The sequence below is a fragment of the Mobula birostris genome, chromosome 6, assembly GCF_030028105.1.
Source record: "Mobula birostris isolate sMobBir1 chromosome 6, sMobBir1.hap1, whole genome shotgun sequence".
In the NCBI taxonomy this organism is placed as follows: Eukaryota; Metazoa; Chordata; class Chondrichthyes; order Myliobatiformes; family Myliobatidae; genus Mobula; species Mobula birostris.
The window spans coordinates 147,764,668-147,788,687 of record NC_092375.1 but is presented as its reverse complement, the minus strand read 5'-3'; the positions used below and the strand labels follow the sequence as shown (position 1 = coordinate 147,788,687).

The 24,020-nt window shown below is 40.0% G+C and overlaps 1 protein-coding gene across 2 annotated transcripts in view; it reads right to left on the bottom strand.

Moving 5' to 3' along the window:
* armc8 (armadillo repeat containing 8) overlaps positions 1–24,020 on the bottom strand; it is a 132,839-nt gene that overhangs the window by 108,265 nt on the left and 554 nt on the right. For both annotated transcript variants that reach the window (XM_072261584.1, XM_072261585.1), the window contains exon 2: positions 598–674. In XM_072261584.1, the coding sequence (XP_072117685.1) occupies positions 598–674 (77 nt within the window). The remainder of the gene's footprint in view (positions 1–597; positions 675–24,020) is intronic.

Sequence of the window (24,020 nt, the reverse complement as noted above, 5' to 3'; positions counted from 1 at the left end):
TTCAACTCATTTTTAGCTTTCAATTACTCAAAAGCATGCATATTTGGAACAAAATATGACAATACTTTTCAGTGAAAAGCTTTGAATGCTGCTTCAACATCCATATTTGTAGTGCTTAAGACTTTTGCACAGAAAATATAAATACATTTATATATAAATGTGCGTGCGTGTGTGTGTGTGTGTGTGTGTGTGTGTGTGTGTGTGTGTGAACGAACGTATATTCATGAATATACAATATATGATATTAAGTTGTTTCTAATTTCTACACTTTATGCAATTTAGGTATCTATTGCCAGAATATAAAACAGAGGTGAATGTAATCTTGAATAAGAAAAACTACTGATTCCAAAGGAAATTACCAGGCTACAGTAACATTACAAGTGCACAGATATACAAATACTAGAAGGGAAATAAGAAAGAATAAAAAAATTATTTACCTCAAACAGTCTAATAGGAGGGTGTCACCACTTCTCTGGCTATAGGTTGACTCAGCAAAAGTAGATTTTGTTTTACTTTATGCAGCATTAGCTTTTACATCGATCAAGCATAAAATCTTGTTTACACAAGGACCCAAAAATATCATAATGCAATACTTACATAACACCTTGCAACACTTTCTGTGGGTCAGGATCAAAGAGACGGTCAACATAATGACGACTGCTGGCTGTAACTTCCTAAAAAGAATAAAATCTTTAATTTAGTGCTGCTTTCATATTTGAATTTCTGCCACAAAGCAACCTCACAGCTGGTATTAATCCAATACCAATTCACAAGTGGAGTAGAGTCACTTTGAAAATAAAAGGCTATAGATGCCACAGTCAAGACTGTTAATCAAGAGAAATGAAGAGCTCATCACAGATGTGGTTAAGGCAAGATTGATTTTACCTCTTATACCAACTTTTACTCAAATAACAATGCAATATGCAGAGTAGATATTCTTCAGATATACATTTACCTGCACATTCACCACCCATACACCCTTCCTGTAAACCTAATATGAATCTGCAAGACACAGCACACCTGATTACAGCTATGCTTTTGGTGATGACTCATTAAAATCGGTGCTGAGAACGTACACAAGCAAAATGCTTCTTTAACAAACTCTCGCGAACATGATACAGCTATTGTTTTTCTGTGGCATGCACTCAGGAGTTGCTGGTTCAGTTTGTTTTCATTTGCAGCATGCTGCTGTCTACTGAAATAGTTTGTTGATTGTTCCTTTGACATCTATTCACCCACATTACACACTACCAATCATTAGCTCTCCACTTTCAAAGCACCACTTTTTTCATGAATTCACAAGGCTGAAACACATGCAAAGACTGTGCAAATGAGTATTAAACGGAGATGGTAGCCATCAACTGTACTTCCCAATCAAATGAAAATTCAGTTACCTACAGTACATCAGAATCCCAATGTTCCTACGTGTCGAATTAGTGATTGTATGCTGTCTACGTACATCTACTGTTGAGTTGAGTAGTTGAGTTTTCATACCCACACAGTGGTCTCAGGTTTCAACACAATGAACTTATCTGAATACAATACACACTTTTAAACAAAGTATTTCAGTACTTTTGAAAACTAATGCAGTTTCATCACAATGCAACATAAACAAATGAAACAAGTCTTCAACACAAAAATGAATTTTGAGCAATAAAAGTTAGCAACTGCAACAACAGAAGTCTTTAATGGGTACTTCATTAAGTGATGTAAACAGAACAAAATGCTGGTTCTAACCTACCAGTCTAATAAAACAGTAAAATTAAAGCTCTGCATGCATCATCGATAATGCTTCATTTTGTCAGCATGATCTCTAGCGATCTATTGCAGTTTCAATCATTTTTTCCCCAGATTAAAAAAGTGGTATTATCAGTGTTGCTAGGCTCCTTTGATACTATCTAAAGAATGTAATCTAACTTCAAATGCATAAGAAAAACATTATGTAAGTAGTGTTGTGAACTAAGTCTAGGCTTGCATGTTAACAGTAATAACAGCAGGTCAATTATTTTAGTTTTGAATATCATAAATCCAACTATTATGCAAGAAAAATGAAGTACCTAATTAATGTCAACAAGATTTCCTAGATAACGCAATAGTTCAGATTTTTTCCAGGTGGAACACATTTACAACCCAAAATTCCCAACATTTTATATTTAACTGCCCCAAATTAATTAAACCATTTTGCTTGCCACATAAGCCCTTGAGCTAAATGGTAAAGTCCCTAGATGCAACAAGGCTTTTAATGGCATAATAGGGACAGGTTGGAAGGCCAGGAGAAGCCCCACCAAAAAAACTAATCAATAAGTCTGCAGATCTGCACCATCTTGTTTTATATTTAATAATTCCTTTATCAATTCACTTGCAAGGATGCCCAGCATGGAACAGGTAGTGCTTCATCAATGGGGCTTTTTCGATTGTTCATCTTCATTTTACTCCATTTCCCTTCTCATATTTGAAAGCGTGTTTACCAAAACTTGCATTCAGAGCTTTTTCTTGTTTCATTGCAACTCTTTCTGGATCAAACGAATAACAATGTTTTCCAACTCTATTTTTTTTTGTGTTCTTGATGCACATATGATAACTGATAAATCCGTAACATTCTGTAACCCTAGAACTACTACTCCTGTCACTACTCTCAGCACTAGCGTCCCTAGCATCCAGGACACCTTCAAAAGGTGATGCCTCAAAAAGGTGGCATCCATCATTCATGACCTGATCACCCAAGACATGCCCTCTTCTCACTGCTACCAAAGAGGTAGTACAGGAGCCAGAGGACATACACTCAACATTTGAGGAACAGCTTCTTTCACTCCACCATCAGATTTCTGAATGGACAATGAACCTATGAACAATTCCTCAGTACTTTTTCCTCTCATTTTGCACTACTTATCTAATTTATTTTTTAATATATACTTACTGTAATTTATGGTTTTTATTATGTATTGCAACATACTGCTGCCGCAAACAACAAATTTCATGGAATACAGTGGCATGCAAAAGTTTGGGCACCCCTGGTCAAAATTTGTTACTGTGAATAGCTAAGCGAGTAAAAGATGAACTGATTTCCAAAAGGCAAAAAGTTAAAGAGGACACATTTCTTTAATATTCTAAGTAAACTTTTTTTATTTCCATCTTTTACTGTTTCAAAATAACAAAAAAGGAAAAAGGTCCGAAGCAAAAGTCTGGGCACCCTGCATGGCAGTACTTAGTAACACACCCTTTGGCAAGCATCACAGCTTGTAAACACTTTTCGTAACCAGCTAAGAGTCTTTCAATTCTTGTTTGGGGCATTTTCGTCCATTCTTCCTTGCAAAAGGCTTCTAGTTCTGTGAGATTCTTGGGCTATCTTGCATGCACTGCTCTTTTGAGGTCTATCCACAGATTCTCGACGATGTTTAGGTCAGGGGACTGTGAGGGCTGTGGCAAAACCATCAGCTTGCACCTCTTGAGGTAGTCCACTGTGGATTCTGAGGTGTGTTTAGGATCATTATCCTGTTGTAGAAGCCATCCTCTTTTCATCTTTGGCTTTTTTACAGATGGTGTGATGTTTGCTTCCAGAATTTGCTGGTATTTAATTGAATTCATTCTTCCCTCTACCAGTAAATGTTCCCCGTGCCACTGGCTGCAACACAAGCCCAAAGCATCATCGATCCACCCCCGTGCTTAACAGTTGGAGAGGTGTTCTTTTCATGAAATTCTGCACCCTTTTTTCTCCAAACATACCTTTGCTCATTGCGGCCAAAAAGTTCTATTTTAACCTCATCAGTCCACAGGACTTGTTTCCAAAATGCATCAGGCTTGTTTAGATGTTCCTTTAAACTTTTTGAATAGAACTTTTTGGCTGCAATGATCCTAAGCACACCTCAAAATCCACGATGGACTACCTCAAGAGGCACAAGCTGAAGGTTTTGCCACGGCCCTCACAGTCCCCTGACCTAAACATCATCGAGAATCTGTGGATAGACCTCAAAAGAGCAGTGCATGCAAGGCACCCCAAGAATCTCACAGAACTAGAAGCCTTTTGCAAGGAAGAATGGGCAAAAATCCCCCAAACAAGAATTGAAAAACTCTTAGCTGGCTACAGAAAGCATTTACAAGCTGTGATATTTGCCAAAGGGTGTGTTACTAAGTACTGCCATGCAGGGTGCCCAAATTTTTGCTTCAGGCCCTTTTCCTTCTTTGTTATTTTGAAACTGTAAAAAATGGAAATAAAAAAAGTTTTCTTGCTTAAAATATTAAATAAATGTGTCACGTTTAACTTTATGCCTTTTGGAAATCAGTTCATCTTTTACTTGCTTAGCTATTCACAGTAACAGAAATTTTGACTGGGGTGCCCGAACTTTTGCATGCCACTGTATATGCCAATGATATTAAACCTGATTCTGCTCTGTATATACCATTAGCTTTCTAGTAAAGAAGGAGCTAATTGTGATTCAGCTACAATTATTAATACCTTTCACCAAAATAGAATTTTTTTTAAAAAACAGCAGTTGCTGGAAATGTGAAACACAAATAGAAGGTGCAGTTCTTATCATATTGGTTACAACTTCTATAGAGAAATAGATTTAATGCTTCAAATTAATCACCCTTCACCAAAGCTATTGTTTTACACCACAGACAGATGCCAGCTGGTGGGAACAAAAGGCATGTCTGTGATAGGATGGAGACCAAGATTGCCCAGGTGCAATAATGTTTTCAAAGTCATTGCATAAGCAATGTGACAAGGCACATGAGCAGGTAGAAAGTAAATAAAAGCAGGAGAGTACACAGGAACCATGACAGACTGAACACTGCAGCTGGCGGAAATTAGAGACAAAATGTTTGAAGTACCCTGCAAATCAGCAGCATCTATAGGGAGGAAAAAAAAGGTATGGTGAATGATTTTACATTAGATCTGCAAAGACCAGAAGATATCGGGAGTGGGATGGAGAACAGAAGTAACAGATAACTGGAAACTTGGTGCCACCTTTGCACACTGACCAGAAGCATACAGCAAAGCATTTTGCTTTCTCCAGTCCAGAGGACCACATTTTAGTTACTGAAAATAACTCATTAAGTAAGAAAGTCTGAGGTCTTTGTTGCTTCATCTCAAGGGGTATTTGAGTCCCTGGAAGATGGGAAGAAACAAGTTAAAAGGGCAGATCTGTGCATCTTCTGTAGTTGCACAGAAAAGTGCTGCAAAAAAGCCAGCAATTGATAGGAATGGAAGATCAAATTAGGAAAGCAAGATCAAACCAGGGATTGAAAGCAGGTAGGAAGATGTATCCAGTAGTGGGATCTCATTCTGGGTAATACGTAGCAGTAATTATGGAAAACAATCTGGTTAAGTGCAAAGGCTGGTTGGGGGAAGGCAAGGACAAGGGAGCACCACGCTTGCTATGGGTGAGTAGAGCAAGGCAGAGAGCTTGAATAGAGGTAACATAGTTAACTGCACGATCAACTACAGTAGAGAGAATGAAGGAAATCATCTCAGGAGGTCCTGGTGTGAAAAGTTTCATTTTTAATCAGTTTTGCCATCCATGCTCTTCTTGTGATGCTGCTTTTATTTATAATTACTAAATTAAATCAGTGTACCTTACGAGCCCTTCCACAAAGGTGATAGCCTACAACATCATACTGATGCAAGGAAACTGTAACTGCAGTGAGTCAAGTTAGAAAATGAGAAATGAAGAAAGCTTTGCAGAGAGCCCTTCACCATCAGAGGACATTCTGAAGTGTTTCATTAACAGAAAATGCTTTTGAATTACGTTTATTGTGATGATGAAGGAAGTGCAATTGTCAATTGGTATACAAAAATGAGAGAAAAGAACTGTTTTAATGCTGTATATTGAGGATATGTGGTCAAGGAAAAATATACATGAGCATGCTCTACATACAAGTAGAAAGTTCACAAAATTAGGAAATCGGGAAAAGACAAACAAACATACACAGACTCTCTAGCATGTCCCACCATTCATTATCATGGCAGACCAGTGACGTAATTCAATGATTATTATTGCCTTTCACCCAAAATTATCCTCGGTTAAGAAAAACTTTTCACTCAGTTTTAAAATGAACAAATGACCAAACTTCCTTTTCCTGAAAGTCTGAAAATTCTTCAACTTTGAAAGTGTTTAGAAGTATTTTCTATCTACATTCCTCTAAGGTCTTGATCTAATCTTTGTACTCCCATCTCATGTAACAGAGTGCAGAAACAGTGGTAACATTTGCTGCATTTCTAATAGTCCCTTAAAAAATAATAGATTCACTCCTTACATCTTATTAATTCACTAAATCAAGGGCAAGTGCAAAAAAAATGCTGTGGTGGGTTTGGGGAAGAGCGCCATAAAGGGAATAGGAAAATGTAAGCATCAAGTAGAGAATAGAAGCAAAGAGTTATTATGGATCCCGCAGGCTAACTTAATTTTGAAGATCTGACTGGGCAGAGGGAACAAAAATCTTAACATTTGCAGAAGACAGAAATGTCAACATTGACATTCCAGGATTAGAAAAAAAAATCTGGAGGATTACTGGGACGGGCAAACAAATGGCAAAATTTGATCTAGATCAGCTAGTCCATTTTAAGAGGAAAAAATGAAATGGGGACAAAAGTTCACTGAAAATCTACCTTCCACATGATTGGGTTCTATCCAAGTTCACTGGGAGTTGTCAAACCCAGGAAACAAAGCAATTAAGATGATTTTTTTTTGTATATTAAATAGTTGTAATAGATTTGCTGATGACAAAAAATTAGAGTTGTGGATAGTGAGAAAGGTTGCCAAAGGATATAACAGGATATGCTGTAGATCAGTTGGTAATGAGTGTGGACAAATGGAGTTACATCTGGAAAAGTGTGAGGGTCATGCAATTTGAGAGGCCAAATGTGAGAAGAGTATATACTGTAGAAGCATTAATGTACAGAGGGAACTTGGCATACCAGTTCATAGCTCCCCAAAAGTGGCAGCACAACAATAGAGTTGTAAAGATGGCACATAGTGTGCTTATGTTCAATAGTCAGGACACTGAACATAACATTCAAGAAGTCATTTTGCATCTGTCAGACTTTGGTAAGGTCACATATGGACAATTGTGAGCTATCTGGTCATCACCCCTACAGGAAGGATGAGCGGCTACGGAGAGGTTCACCACGACATTGCCCAGCTTAGAGAGTATTACTTGGATCAAAAGGTTGGACAAACTTGGATTGTTTTCTTTGGAGCTTCAGAGCAGGAGAAGCAACCTGACAGAAGTTTATCAAACCCTGTGAGGCACAGATAGGATAGACAGAGTTCTTCTCCCCAACACAGGTGGAAATATGAAATATTAAAGAGCAGACTTTTAAGTTGAGAAGAAGAATATTTAAAAGGAGATTTGCAAAGCAGGTTTGTCTTTTACTTAGGGAATGGTATATCAGAGGTGGTGAAAATAGGTGTGATAATAACATTTAAAACACATTATTCAGATACATGAACAGGTGGTGAATAAGAAAGAAGAGCAGAATTCAGCCATTTGTCCTATCGAGTCTTCTCCACCATTCCATCTTGGCTGATGTAATATACATCTCAATCTTATTTTCCTGCCTTCTCCCCATAATCTTTGATACCCTTACTAAAGAAGAACTTACCAACCTCCTCTTCACATATACCCAATGACTTGGCCTCCCTAGCTGTGAATGAATTCCACAGGATCACTACTCTCTGGCTAAAGAAATTCCTCCTTCATTCTGTTCTAAAGGGACATCATTGTAGACTGAGGTTGTGCCCTCTTGGTCCCAGACTCCCCTCACTTTCGGAAATATATTTTCCACGTTCACGATCCAGGTCAAGATACATTAGGGGCATTTAAGAAACACTTAGGCATGTGGATGATAGAAAAATGGAGGGCCGTGTTGGAGAGAAGGGCTCAATTGATCTTAGAGCAAGTTAAAATGTCAGCACACCATGGGCCAAAGGGGCTGTACTGGGCTGTAATGTAATTTAAGAAGTATGGTGAGAGATGGAGGGAAACATGGACAGGATTGATAGTGAGAAAGAACCATTTGATGGACACCATTAAATTTCCTTTAAGAATCCTATTGGAATTATCAGAGCCATAGACTGCTACAGCACAGGAGACCGGCATTTGTTCCACAGTAATTTTACCACCCCTTTGAAAGAGCTGATATTTTCTCCATTTGAAAGAGCTAATATTTTTTGAGTGCACAATGGTCTTTGCATTTTATGCAGTCAGTTCTTGTACAGATTCACTGAATGACACCACAGATGGTTACCATAAAACAAAGCAGCAATTTAAGCCTCAGTGGTAAAAAGGACCGAAGTGCTGATTTTAAATCAGACCATAACAGTAGTATCTTCCTACAATATTATATAGGCTACTCACTTTTCTAACCTACCAGCCACTGAATCACACTAAGTGTTGCCGAAAGAAAACACCTCAGTGTCTAATTGATGGTGGCCCATTTGCAGCTCCTCAATTTCCTAGACAACTACCCTCACCCCATCTTCCCACCACCTTAACAGGATAAGAGTTCTTCTTGTCCTCACCTACCATCCAATGAGCCTCAGCAGCCAGCACATCATTCCCCACAACTTCGGCCATCTTCAATGAGACCCTACCACCAAACAGCTTTTTACTTCCTCCCCCAGCCCCACCACTCTCCACTTTCTGCAAGGACCACTCCCTCCACTATTCCTTGTCCACTTCTCCTTCCCCATTAATCTCCCTCCTGGTACTTAACATTGCAAGCTGAAGCCCATTCACCTCCTCCCTCACCTCCATGCAGGGCTTCAAACTGTCCTTCCAGGCGAGGCAATATTTAATCTGCGAATCTGTCGAGATCACCTACTGTATACGGTGCTCCCAATGCACCCTCCTCTACACCGATGAAACCCTTTGTCAAGCACCTTCATTCCATCCACAGAAAGCAGGATTACCCAGTGGTGAGCCATTTTAATTCCAATCCCCATTCCCATATGCAAGTCCGTGGCCTCCTCTACAGCCACAATAAAAAGCCACTCTCAGGTTGGAAGAACAATACCCACTATTCTGTCTGCATAGCCTCCAAGCTGATGGCATGAATATCAATTTCTCCAGCTTCCAGTAATTCTGCCCAACCTTCCCTCTTCTTCAATTCCTCACTCTGGCTCCTCTTTTACCTTTTCTCTTCTTCTCATCTATCACCTCCCGCTGGTGCCCTTCCTCCTTCCCATGGTCCACTCTCCTCTCCTATCATACTCCTCCTTCTTCATCCCTTAACCTTTTTCACCTATCATCTCCCAGCTTCTTACATCATCTCCATTCCCACAACCAACACCTACCAAGCTCCACCCATCACATTCTAAGCTTGTACTCCTTCCCCTCCCCACCTTCTTATTCAGGCATCTTTCCCTCACTGTCCCCCGCCCGCTTCTTTCCGGTCCTGATGAAGGATCTCAGCCCAAAACGTTGACAAGGAAGCTGCCTGATCTACAGAGCTACACCAGTATTTTGTGTGTGTTGCTCAGTGTCTAACTTTTTTTTAAAAAACATTCAAGAAACAATTTTGTGTTTTTCAAATAAATAGCCATTAAAATTACACTAATTCCTGGGATGAATTTTCCTTTTTAGAATTACAAATAACTTAGTTCCCAGTTTTCATAGTGCCAGAAATTTCTACCACAAAACTTATAAATTATATGCATCAGACCGCTCTAAAATAACAAATTCAAAAGCACATGAACTCGCTAGCAACAAATAAATGTAACTTTTTAAGTCATCAAGCTTCAGGAAAACATACCACAACACCAAAGCATTGTATAACCCTTAAAGCAAGCATGTTCACACTTTTTCCAATTAATTTCTACAAACAGCAATTATGGGGAGGGAACGTCGAGGAATTATGAATTATGAAGCAATTATGATAGTGACCAAACTATCCGCTTTATTGATAATTGTAAAAAAAATTATACAGGATACTGAGAATAACTTTCCTATTCTTCTTCAAACACATGCAACAAAAAGAGGTCTGATATATCATCTCGCCTAAAAAAAAAGCCACTTACAACAATTGTAAGTTGCAGTGAAAAATATCAGCCTTGAGTTTTGTATCCAAATTTCTGGAAAGGAACTTAAATACAACCTTCTGACTCTATGATTATATAAATTACAAAGACTATTTTTTAAGAATTATCAAATTAAAGACATCCTAAGACTATTGAATTCCATTATTTTTTTTCTGAAAGACATAAAAATTGTTGTTACAATGTTTGACAAAAATTAACTGAATCTTCTGCCTTGGCTCAAGTTCAGTTCTTATCAAAACAGCTCTACCATAAATAATAATATGCAAATGAATATTGTTCAATTTTCACCCTTCATTTAAATGCAGAACAATTTAATATTATCTTTTTACCATGGACGTTCTATCAAACTCTGAATATTTACATGTTTTAAACATAGTAATTCAATCCAATATTAATTATTTTACTAATTTCTTATTTTGGAACAGTTATATAAATCTTTCGGGCTCAAAATGCTAAAGGAATAGCAGGCCAACCATGGCTAGCAATACCAAGCCCTAGATCTGGTAGAAGTTTAAAACTCAGCAACAAATAGCTAAAAGGTGGATTAAGAGTGCAAAGAGCATGAGTATGAACTAGCAAGAAAAATAACAGTGGACATTTAAAGCTTCTACAATGTAAAGAAAATGAAATGATTAGTGAAGGCAAGTGAAAACAGGGGAATTTGTAATGAAAACAGGAATATAGTATTGCTATTAAACAAATATCTTCTTTTGAAAGGACAAGGCAAATTCCCAAAAATACTAGAACTGAAAGCCGAATGAAAAAAAAAAGGAGAACTTAAAACAAATTTGCATCAAATAAAAAAATTGCTGGAGAAATTAATGGAACTAAAAATCAGATAAATCCCCACGGCCCAATAATCTAAATCTCAAGAGCACTCAAGTGAATGAACTAGTTGTCATCTTTCAAAATTCTATGCATCATGAACAGGATGGTGGGCACCGTTATTTTAAAACAGGGAAAGAAAGAAAAAGCATAAATTACAAACAGTTGGCCAGTTATCAGCAGCAAGGAAAACTGTTAATTTTCAAGGAAAATTTGGTTCTTGAACCAACCAGCACAACCCTAATCACCAGAATTTAGCACCACTGTGACCATTTGATCACACTGTACTAAAATAGACTTAGTTTTATTTTTGTTCTAATTGTATTCTTTCTTGTTTAAGGTGTTTAATTCATGTTTTTCTTGTGAATGCTGCTTATACAATGCTGCTGCAATTAAGTTTTTCACTGCACCTGTGCATACTTGTACTTATGCACATGACAATAAACTTGGCTTTGACTTTTTTGAAGTTTTTAATAGAGGATATAACAGAAAACATTTATCAATGGGATTGTAGAGTAAACATGGACATAGAAATGGAAATCAAGTTCAACAAACCTATTGAATATTCAAAGTTAAAAGTAAATTTATTATCAAATTACATATATGTCACCATTTACAAACCTGTGGTTCATCTTCTTGCAGGCATACACAGTAAATCCAAACAACACAATAGAATCAATGGAAGGTTACACCCAACAGGACAAACTATCAAGGTGCAAAAGAAAACTGCAAATACAAAAATTTGATTGATAAATAAATAGATAGATAGATAGATATCAAGAACATGAGATGAAGAGTCTTTGTGAGTCCACAGGTTGTGAGAACACTTTAGTGATGGGGCATGTGAAGTTGAGTGAAGTTATCCTCTCTGCTCCAAGAGCCTGATGGTTGAGTGCTAACAATTGTTCCAGATCCTAGTGGTGTGGATCCTAAGGCTCCTGTAGTTTCTTTCTCATGGCAGCAGCTGGAAGTGAGCATGGCCTGGATAGTTGGGGTCCTTGATGATGGATGCTGATTTCCTGCAACAGTGATCCATGTAGATGTGCTCAATGGTGGACTGGGCCATATCCACCACTTTTTGTAGGATTTTCTGTTCAAGGGCATTGGTGTTTTCATACCAGGCCATGGTGCAACCAGTCAATGTTTGGCAACCACCAAACATTTATAGAAGTTTGTCCAAATTTCAGATGTCATGCCAAATCTTCACAAACTTCTAAAGTAGAGATGCTGCCACGCTTTCTTCCTAATGGCATTTACATGCTGGGCCCAGGATATATCCTCTGCAATGATAACAGCAAGGAATTTAAAGTTGCTGACCCTCTCCACCTCTAAACCACCAATGAGGACTGGCTCATGGACCTTCAGTTTCTTCTTCCTGCTCCTCAGTCTTGCTGATATTGAGAGGCAGGCTGTTGTTGTGCCACCACTCAGCCAGATTTTCAATCTCCCTCCTATATGCCAATTCATCACCACCTTTGATTTGGCCAACAACAGTGGTATTGTCAGCAAATTTAAAAATGGCATTAAAAGCTGTACTTAGCTTCACAGTCATAGTATGACATGAGTAGAGCAGGGCGCTTAACACCTAGTGTTGTGGTGCACCTGTGCTTTTGGAGATTGCTTTGCCCATCCAAACTGACTGAGTCTGCAAGTAAGGAAACCAAGGATTCAATTGCACAAGGAGGTATTGAAGCTTATTGATTAGTTTTGAGGGGATGATAGTATTGAATGCCGAGCTGTAGTTAATGAAGAACTTTCTGGTATATACATCTTCGCTGTCCAGATGTTCCAAAGTAGAGTGAAGAGCCAATGAAATGGCATCTGCTATGGACCTGTTGTGATGGTAGGTAAATTGAAGCAGATCCAAGTCACGTCCCCGGCAAGAGTTGATATGTTTCATCATCAACCTCTCAAAGCCCTTCATCACAGTGGATGTAAGTACTGTATATTTTTGAGGATGTAACTAATAGAAAAGATAGAGAGCTTGGATGAAAATTTTGTTATAGCCCCACAAATGAGGTTAGTGTGAAATACCGAAGCTCTTGACATTGGAGAATACTTGGGCATGGACTGTAAATTCATTGATGGCCAGAAAATAGAGAAAAGCAATGATGAATCTTTCTCGGCCCTTGCAGGTGGTGACCAGTGGAGTACCACATATGTACGAGGGTACAGAATATATTATTTCTAAAGATTGCCAACAGCATAAAACTGGGGTTGTGAGAATACTGATAAAAGGCTTCAGATAATCTAGACAAATTGACTGAGTGGGTAAACACATAGCAGATACATTACGTGGATATTAAATAATGTAAATTATATTGTAAAGTTACCCACTTGGGCCAAAAAAACAAACCAGCAAATTATTTAAATGGTGACAGTTAGGGAAATATTGATATACGAAGGGATTTGAACATTCTTGACATCAATCATTGAAAGTGAATATACAGGTGCTGAAGCAGTTAAGAATCAGTTGGCCTTTCTAATCAGTGATCAAGACCAAATGAGCAGAAATACAAAGTACATTGGTATTCATTGTTTTGAACTAGTTTATTAAAGTTTGATTTGGTATTTGCTAAATTGGATTGGTATTCGGTATTGACAAAACTACTAAGTGTACATCTTCTGAACCGTTATTACTACAATCTGCAGCCTGTAATTTCTCTTTAAGAAACGCAGTATTGAACCATCTAAATGCACTAGCGACCCTACAACCTCCTGAAGGACTCAGTGAATTTGACCTTTAGTAATGCATGTATAGCCCCTTGAAGCAAAGGAATGTGCACCACAGAAAGCACAGAAAAAGCGGACTTCAACCCAGGCTGAAGATACAGCAAACTTGACCAATATTACCTAGCATCTTGCTGGTTAATGTACAGTCACTGGAGGGCAAGATAGAGAACCTAGGACTAGATTGCTGTATGGGTAGCAAATGAGGGGGTTGCTGCTTTCTCCACTTCACTGAGATACGGCTGATCCCCGACACTATGGTACTACACCCTGAGGGGTTGTCAAATCATCAGATGAACTGGACATCAGCATCAGGAAAGGGTGCATGTGTTTCATGAATAACACATTATGCTGTTCGAACAAAATGGTCGTTTAACTCTTGTCCTGACTTGAAACATCAGTAAGTGCCAAATGCTCTACTTACTGAGAGTTCTCCACAATAATACTGACTGCAGTTTACATATTGCCAAAGGCAGATGTTAAGCAAATACATGATATATTGAGTACCATCAAGCTTGCTTACTCTTTCAACCACTGCCCAAGTACCATCAGCACATCACCTTCAGCACCAGAGGGCTCAACACCCTCAACCACTGCTACACAACAATGTCTAATGCCTACCATTTGATCCTTTGACCTCTTTCAGGGAAATCTGATTACTTGGCTGACCTCCTCCTATCAACATATAGCAGAAGCTAAAGAGCAAGGCACCAGACAACAAAACGGCGGTCATGGGAGGCAGAGGAGCAGCTACAGAATTACTTCAAATCGGTGGACTGGGTCATGTTTAGGGACCCATCAGAACCCAAACGAATGTGCCTTGTTGTTACAGACTTTATAAAGACTCTCATGGACAAGTGAGTACCCACAAAATCATTCCATTCAGTCTTCCCGAACCAGAAGCCGTGGATGAATCAAGATCTGCAATCTGCTATGGACTAGATCGGTGGCAATCCAGGAAAAGTACAAGATGCCCAAGTATGGCATCCAAAAGCCATCTCACATGCAGAGTAGCAATTCTGAACCAAAACGGAATCACGGAAGAATGACAATGAGGTTTCACTCCCAGTTCAGCTCAATGCCTTTTATGCTTGCTTTCTCCAACAGAACACAGAGGCACCTTCACAAATCCCCACAGTACCCAACAAGCGTGTAATTTTAATCTCCAAGGCTGATGTGAGATCATCCTTCAGAAGGGCGAACCCATGAAAAGCACCCAGCTCAGGCAGTGTACCTGGCCAAGTACCAAAGTCTTATTCTACTCAACTGGCTGGAGTATTTACTGACACCTTCAACCTCTTGATTCAGCAGTCTGAGGTATCCACCAGCTTCAAGCAGGCATCAATTATACAAGTGCCCAAGAAGAACATGGTAACCTGCGTCAGAGACTATCATCCAGTAGCACTTACATCCACTGTGATGAGGGATTGGTCATGAAGCACATAACAGATGCCTTTCATTGGCTCTTCACTCAGCTCTAGAACATCTGGACAACAAAGATGCATACATCAGAATGTTCTTCAGCTCAGAATTCAACACGATCATCCCCTCAAAACTAATCACTAAGCTCCAAGACCTAGGCCTTGATCCCTCCCTGTGCAACCAGATCTCAATTCCCTCACTTGCAGACCGCAGTCAGTTTGGATTAGCCACAACATCTCCTCCATACTCACTATCATTACCGATGCATCACAAGTCTGTATGCTTAGCTCCTGCTCTACTCGCTTAAAAAAACCTATGATTGTGTGGCTAAGTACAACTCCAATGCCATATTTAAGTTTGCCGATAGCACCACCGTTGTTGGTAAATCAAAGGTTACAATTTGCATATCGGAGGGAGATTGAAAATCTGGTTGAATGCTCACTCAGTGTCAGCAAAACCACTGAGCTACTTACTGAGCAAGGTGGAACAAGCCGAAGGTCCATGAGCCAGTCCTCCTTACAGGATCAGAGGTGGAGAAGGTCAGTAACTTCAAATTCAGGCTTTTGTATCTTCTACCCAATGAGAAGAGGGAAGAAGAAAGAATGACTGGAATGGGAGGAGACAAGAGAAAATCTGCAGAGGCTGGAAATCCAAGCAACACACACAAAATGCAGGTGGAACTCAACAGGCCAGGCAACTATGGAAAAAAAATACAGTCAACGTTTCGGTCCGAGACCCCTCTGCAGGTCTGGAGAAAAAAAGATGAGTACTGAATGGGAGGAATCCTTGATTATATTAGCTGTTTTCCCAGTGAAACAGGAAGTGTAGACACAGTCAATGGAGGAAGGTTGGTTTGCGTGACTGGGCCGCATTTACAACTCTCTGCAATTTCTTGTGATCTTGGACACAGCTGTTGCCATACCAAGCTATGGTGCACCTAGATAGGATGCTTTCCACATTGCATCTATAAAAACTAGTAAAGGTCATTGGATTTCCTTAGCCTTCTGAGAAAGTAAAGGCTTTATGTGTTTTTTTTCTCTGTAGCACCCACATGGCTTGCCAGGACAATCTTTTGGTGATACTTACACCTAAGATATTGATGCTATCAGAAATCTCTACCTCAGCTCCACTGGGACTCAAACCAATTGCTGAAGTCAATCATCAAATGCTTTGTTTTGCTGACATTCAGGGAAAGGCCACTGTCCTGATACCATGCCACTAGACTTTTTCCTTCCAGAGCTTTGAAAGGTTGGTCATGGCTAGAATCAACTCCTGTCTGAGCATGGATCTGGACCCACTGCAATTTGCCTACCGCCACAACAGATCACCAGCACACACAATCTTATTGGCTGAGTACTGGGCTTTGGACCACCTGGACAACAGGAATACCTACACCAGACTGCAGTTTATCAATTATAGCTCAGCATTCAACACCATCATCCCCTCAGTTCTAATCAACAAATTTCAAAACCTAGGCCTCTGTATCTCCCTCTCGACTTCCTCATTGGGAGACTAGTCAGTACAGACTGGTGATAACATCTCCTCGCAAACAATCAACACAGGCATACTTCAAGATGTGTTCTTAGCCCAGTACTCTACTTTCTAACCAAGGAGAACTCAAATACCTTCTATAAATTTACCAATGACACCACTGTATTGGCAGAATGTCAGATGGTGATGGAAGTGTACAGGAATGAAATAGATAGACTGGTCAAGTGCCGGCACAATAACAACATCATATTCAACGACAAGAAAGTTGCAAGAACACAGACTAATTCTCATTGAGTGGTCAGTGGTTGAAAGGGTAAGCAGTTCCAAGTGCCTGGCACCACATCTCAAAGGATTCAACACATTGATGCAATCATGACAAATTATTCATTAGTAGTTTGAGGAGATTTGGTATGCCACCAAAGACTCTCGCAGATTTCTAGAGATGTACCATAGAGAGCATTCTGACTGGTTGCATCACCGTCTGGCATGATCATGCCAATGCGCAGGATTGTCAGAGGGCTGGAGACCCAGCCAGCTCCATTACAGACACAAGCCTCCCCACCACTGAGGACATCTTCCAAAGACGGTACTTCAAGGCAGCAGCATTCATCAAGAAGGACCCTAATCATCTACAACATGCCCTCTTCTCATTCCTGCCATCAGGGAGTAGGAGCCTGAAGACCAACACTCAACATTTTAGGAACAGCCTCTTCTTCTCGGCCATCGGATTTCTGAAGGTCCATGAACACATAAATACTACCTCACTATTCCTGTTTTACAATATTTTTGTCATTTATCATAATTTCGTATGCCTGCACCGAAATGCTGCCACAAAACAAAAAAATTCACGACTAATGTCAGTGACAATAAATTTGACTCTGAATTTGTAAATCAAAGAGATACTGTAGTATCAACTTAATAAGTTGCAATGGAACTAAAAGTGTAAAGTTCAGCAATTACAGAATTTTGAACAGTATTTCTCACTTAAATGCAAATCTTTCTGTTCCAGAAGCACAAGTACACTCACATCTTGTGCCAAAGCTGACACAACACTAACTATTAAAGTAAGTAAAGGCATCCATTAGTCTTGCGAAGCCATGGATCTGTGCCTGGAAAGTCTTCACTCTCCAGGGCGCAGGCCTAGGCAAGGTTGTATGGAAGACTGGCAGTTGCCCATGCTGCAAGTCTCCCCTCTCCACGACACCAATGTTGTCCAAGGGAAGGGCATTAGGACCCATACAGCTTGGCACCAGTGCCGTCGCAGAGCAATGTGCGATTAAGTGCCTTGCTCAAGGACACAACATGTTCCCTCGGCTGGAGCTCGAACTCATGACCTTCAGGTCGCTAGTCCAATGCCTTAACCACTTGGCCACTGCCCACATAAAACTAAACTATTAAGAGCTTAAAGATCAAATTAAAAGCACCTTGAACTTAAGGGTAACTCCTGTATGGTAGAACACCCTCATATTCTCAAAGAAATTAATATTCTAGATGCAATGCCAAAGAGAATTCTTGTCCAGTCTAACGAAAATTTTCTTTTATTCCTTATGATTCAGATCATTAGTATATGTCCCATTTAATTGTACTTTGGTACATCCTATATTTGACTCAGCTGAGTTTTACAAGCTCCAGCAAAATAAGAGGATGAGCAGACACAAGCTGCAAGTCAAGCACCACAGGTGCCAATAAGCTCATTTATCCAGTGATAACGTGGAGGGTGCTGGGCAAACAAAACCAAGTCTGCACATGGAAATAACATGCTCTTTCATTCTAGGAAATGTGCAATTGTTTAAATGCAGACAATCCAATATTTAAAATCAATCTTTAATGCTTCCTAAATGGACAATTACACTTAAAATTTCCTCTGCAATATCACCACTGAAAAATAATAACATGTTACATAAGCATCAACATTTATTCCACATAAAATTCTCCAAATCTTTGGAAAACAGTCAATAATGTTAATTTAAAAAATGATGCTCTTTTGAAAGTGCATGCCACAATTTGCTAGCTGAATAAGCAATTTGAAATTAGGTCCACAAAATGTACGCAGCAAATTTAGGCAGAATGAACAATAAACTCAAGGGATTCTGCAGATGCAACACACGCAAATTACTTGAGGGAGTCAGCGAGTTATGCAACACCTATGGGGGGAAATAAACAATCATTTTGAGATGACACCCTTCATCAAGCCAAAACGTCAACTGTTTAGCCCTCTCCATGGAATAACAATAAATTACTTCACAATCTTACCTTAACCCTTTACTTCCTAATGAAACAGTATGTCTTAGTGTTTCAACACCGCAATCCATATCACTGTTTCAGGATGAAAATGTGAACTCTTATACAATTAATGCTTAAACCATATTCCTCAGTATAGTGGCAATTCAAAAAAACCATTGCTACTGCTGCAGATCTTGCACAAGTTGGTTATCTTGTATGATGGCCCCCTCTGATCAAATCAATAATAATGTCCAAAAAGTCAGATATGTATTTGATCCTTTATTAGCAACTAGCAAAACATACAAGCTTGCAGCGATGAAACTTATGAAACTGAAACTAGCAATATTCAGTGTACTTAAGCTGACTTAATTGAAGTTAAGCGATTTCAGATGTAATTAAGTGAAGTGGTCAAAAAAGATATGACACCCAGCGGTCCCCAGCTCTAAAACTACTGAGAATAAGCATGAATACACAACATTCCCTTCCCTTCATGCTCTCATCCACATAACTAGCTACCATAACAAACACGCAGCACAAAATGCAACGCAGATAGAAAACCACTGCATGGCCCTTGCACTCAAAAAAAATCACAAATTATGCCACTATAATGAATATTCTATTGGACACTAAAGGCAGTTCAAGAATTTTTTTAATGCATTAACTGCTACATTAATTTATTTGTGGTTGTGTGATCAAGAGCATGGGAAAGGAACTATTTACTGCAAATACGTTATGGCATATAGTTTACTCTGTAAATAGAGTCTTCATAGCAAGAACATTTCCAAAGCAGCAATATATAAACTGAACAAAAACATACTATATTACTATAAGCCTACTGACTCTCACAGCTAACTGGACTATTCCTCTTCTCACCGTCTCTTGCAAAAACGCCATCCCCTTCTCGCAATTCCTCTGTCTCCGCCGCATCTGCTCTCAGGATGAGGCTTTTCATTCTAGGACGAGGGAGATGTCTTCCTTTTTTAAAGAAAGGGGCTTCCCTTCCTCCACTATCAACTCTGCTCTTAAACGCATCTCCCCCATTTCACGTACATCTGCTCTCACTCCATCCTCCCGCCACCCCACTAGGAATAGGGTTCCCCTGGTCTTCACCTACCACCCCACCAGCCTCCGGGTCCAACATATTATTCTCCGTAACTTCCGCCACCTCCAACGGGATCCCACCACTAAGCACATCTTTTCCTCCCCCCCCTCTCTGCATTCCGCAGGGATCACTCCCTACACAACTCCCTTGTCCATTCTTCCCCCCCATCCCTCCCCACTGATCTCCCTCCTGGCACTTATCCGTGTAAGCAGAACAGGTGCTACACATGCCCTTACACTTCCTCCCTTACCACCATTCAGGGCCCCAAACAGTCCTTCCAGGTGAGGCAACACTTCACCTCTGAGTCAGCTGGGGTGATATACTGCGTCCGGTGCTCCCAATGTGGCCTTTTATATATTGGCGAGACCCGACGCAGACTGGGAGACCGCTTTGCTGAACATCTACGCTCTGTCCGCCAGAGAAAGCAGGATCTCCCAGTGGCCACACATTTTAATTCCACATCCCATTCCCATTCTGACATGTCTATCCACGGCCTCCTCTACTGTAAAGATGAAGCCACACTCAGGTTGGAGGAACAACACCTTACATTCCGTCTGGGTAGCCTCCAACCTGATGGCATGAACATCCACTTCTCTAACTTCCGCTAATGCCCCACCTCCCCCTCATACCCCATCTGTTACTTATTTTTATACACACATTCTTTCTCTCACTCTTCTTTTTCTCCCTCTGTCCCTCTGAATATACCCCTTGCCCATCCTCTGGGTCCAACCCCCCCCCCCGTCTTTCTTCCCGGACCTCCTGTCCCATGATCCTCTTGTATCCCTTTTGCCTATCACCTGTCCAGCTCTTGGCTCCACCCCTCCCCCTCCTGTCTTCTCCTATCATTTTGGATCTCCCCCTCCCCCTCCAACTTTCAAATCCCTTACTCACTCTTCCTTCAGTTAGTTCTGACGAAGGGTCTCGGCCTGAAACGTCGACTGCACCTCTTCCTAGAGATGCTGCCTGGCCTGCTGCGTTCACCAGCAACTTTTATGTGTGTTACTTGAATGAAAACATATATGGTTCTCCTGTCTTAGCAGCAATGTGTCACTGGAGTACGATATAGTGTTTGAGTAATGGGCTTAGCTCAAATAGACGATATATATCTATGTATTCTGAACGACTGTTTCCTTACTTTACTGGCTGTGCTAATTCTTTCCTGGCCAAAACATTCTAACAATACCACTTTCTCTAATGAATATCTGAAAAAGCTTTTGAAATATACCACAAAATATCTCATAACAGAAGCCATTTTTCAGGATAAAAAAAACAAATATTTTGTCTCATGCTCCTATCTAATGTGGAGACACTGAGTATAATTAAAGTCTGTTATCGTATAACCAGATAATATGCTTTAAAACCCATAGCTTAATAATACTTTTGACGGCTCAATCTTAAACATGTACTGAGTTAGCAAATTTCAACCAAAACCATCAGGTCAGTACCTGATGACAACATGTCCCAAGATTGGTGGAAAGTAGGAAACTCTCAGGCAACTGATTCTCCTGCCTATGACCCAGCAACATCACTCTGAGTGCTTAACAGCATGGAGCAAGTACAGATGAGGACTTAACTATTTCAGCCTGGTTCAACAGAACATGAACATCCACTGCTGTGTTGGCATACAAATCTGTCCTCAAGTATCACCTATCACTTTCAAAACAAAAAAAATCCCTTAAAAAGGTACATATCCACAATCATGTATTCTTGTATACAATGCTTAGGAAACAAAGTTGAACATAAACAAAATACGGCCCAGTCCATTACAGGTAAAGCCCTCCCCACCACTGAGCATATCTACAAAAAACATTGTCACAGGAAGGCAGCATCTTTCATCAAGAACATCCACCACCCAGTTTATGCTCTCATCTCGCTGCTGGCATTAGGAAGAAGGTGCCTCAGGACTCACACCACCAGGTTAAGAAACAGTTATTACCCCTCAACCACCAGGCTCTTGAACCAAAAGAGATAACTTCAATGGCCCCATCACAGAAACGTTCCCACAACCTCACATTCAATGACTCTTAAGAAAACAGCATCACATAAACCTACCCTTCGGCCCATCTAGTCAATGCTAAACCATTTTTTAAATACTTTATTTTCAAAATTTTCCAAAAACAATAAAATCAACAAGAACATACAAGCTCAGACATGTGAAAATCAAATGAGAAAAAAAAGAAAAAAGAAAGGACATAACATTAGAGGGATGTCTGCTGTACAGAGTGCTCAACAGTGCTAAACATGAAGTCTCAATGAGGGCCGTGAGATTTGAACTGCCTACTCCCACCAACCTGCAGTGGACCATAGCCCTCCATGTACCTATCCTATTTCAATGTCGAAATCAAAATTGCATGCACCACTTGCGCTTTCAGCTCATCCACACTCTCACCACCCCCTGAATAAAGAAGCTTCCCCTCATATTCCCCTTAAACATTTCAATTATCACCCTTAACCCAAGACCTCTAGTTGTTGTCCCACCCAACCACAGTGGAAATAGCCTGTTTGCATTTATCCTATCTATACACCTCATAATTTTGTATACCTCTATCAAATCTCCCCTCAATCTTCTACATTCCAAGGAATAAAGTCCTAACCTATTCAATCTCTCCTTATAACTCAGGTCCTCCAGTCCTGACAACATCCCTGTAAAATTTCTCTTGTACTCTTTCAGTCCTATTTACATCTTTCCTGTAAGTAGGTGCCTAAAACTGCATACAGTACTCCAAATGAGGCCTCGCCAACATCTTATACAACTTCAATATAACATCCCATCTCATCTATGATCTATGAAGGCCAATATGCCAAAAACTTCAGTTGTGACCTTATCAATGAATTATGGACCTGTATTCCCCGATCCCTTTAGTTGTGACCCTATCAATGAATTATGGACCTGTATTCCCAGATCCCTTTGTTCTACTGCTCTCCTCGGTGTCCTAACTGTTCACTGTGTAAGACTTCCCTTGATTGGTCCCTCCAAAGTGCAACAACTCACACTCAACTGCATTAAACTTCATCTGCCATTTGTCGAGTTGGTCCAGATCCCACTACAAGCTTTGATAGTCCTCCTCGCTGTCAACTACACGTCCAGTCTTCGTGTCATCTGCAAACTTGCTGATCCAGTTTACCACATTATCATCCAGATCATTGATATAGATCACAAACAACAACAGACTCAGCACCGATCCCTGCAGCATTCCACTAATCACAGACCCCCAGTCAGAGGCAATCATCTACTACTGCTCTCTGGCTTCTTCCAGAAAGCCAACGTCTAATCCAATTTACACAGATAAAGCCCCACTTACTGTCCCTAATCAGTCCCTGTCTAGCTGGTCCTTTAGAATATCTTCCGATAACTTTTCCACTACTGATGTCAGGCTCACAGGCCTATAACCTCTTGCCTTATTCTTAGAACCTTTCTTAAACAGTGGAACAACATTAGCTATCCTCTGGTACCTCACCTGTCACCAAGGATGATTTAAATATCTTGGCTAGGGCCCCTGCAATTTCTGCACTTGCCACCTACAGAGTCCAAGGAAACACCTTGTTAAGCCCTGGGGATCTGTCCACCATGATTTGCCTCAAGCCAGCAAACACCTCCTCCTCTGTAATCTGTACAGGGTCCGTGGTCCGTGACCTTGTTGCTGCTTTGGCTCACTTCTATAGATTCGGTGTCCATCTCTCGAGTAAATACAGGTGCAAAAAATCTATTTAAGATCTCCACTATTTCTTTTGGCTTTCTGACTTTTGCAATCCTTTTTATCTTAACATATCTGTAGAAACCCTTGGGATTCTCCTTCACCTTGTCTGCTAGAGTAAGCTAATGCCTTCTTTTAGCCCTCCTGATTTCTTTAAGTGTTCTCTTGCATTCCATAACGTACTCCATAAGTACCTCATTTTTCTCTGTGGAAAGGTTAGTGTATTTCTATAAGATGTACAATGTATGATTTAGTACTTATTTGTCTCTGAAGTGAAAATGAGAAACACAAGCATCTCTGCCATTCAATAAGAATGTGAATTATTAGTTATTTCTCCGTCCTGATTGGTATATACTTTGATCCAAAAATCTATGAACCTGACCTTGAATATGCACAAGCATCCAAACCTGACCATTTCGAAGATTAGTAATTGTCAAAATAAAATTTCCTCCAACTGAATCCAAACAGCGAAACCTTTCTACTGAGACTGCG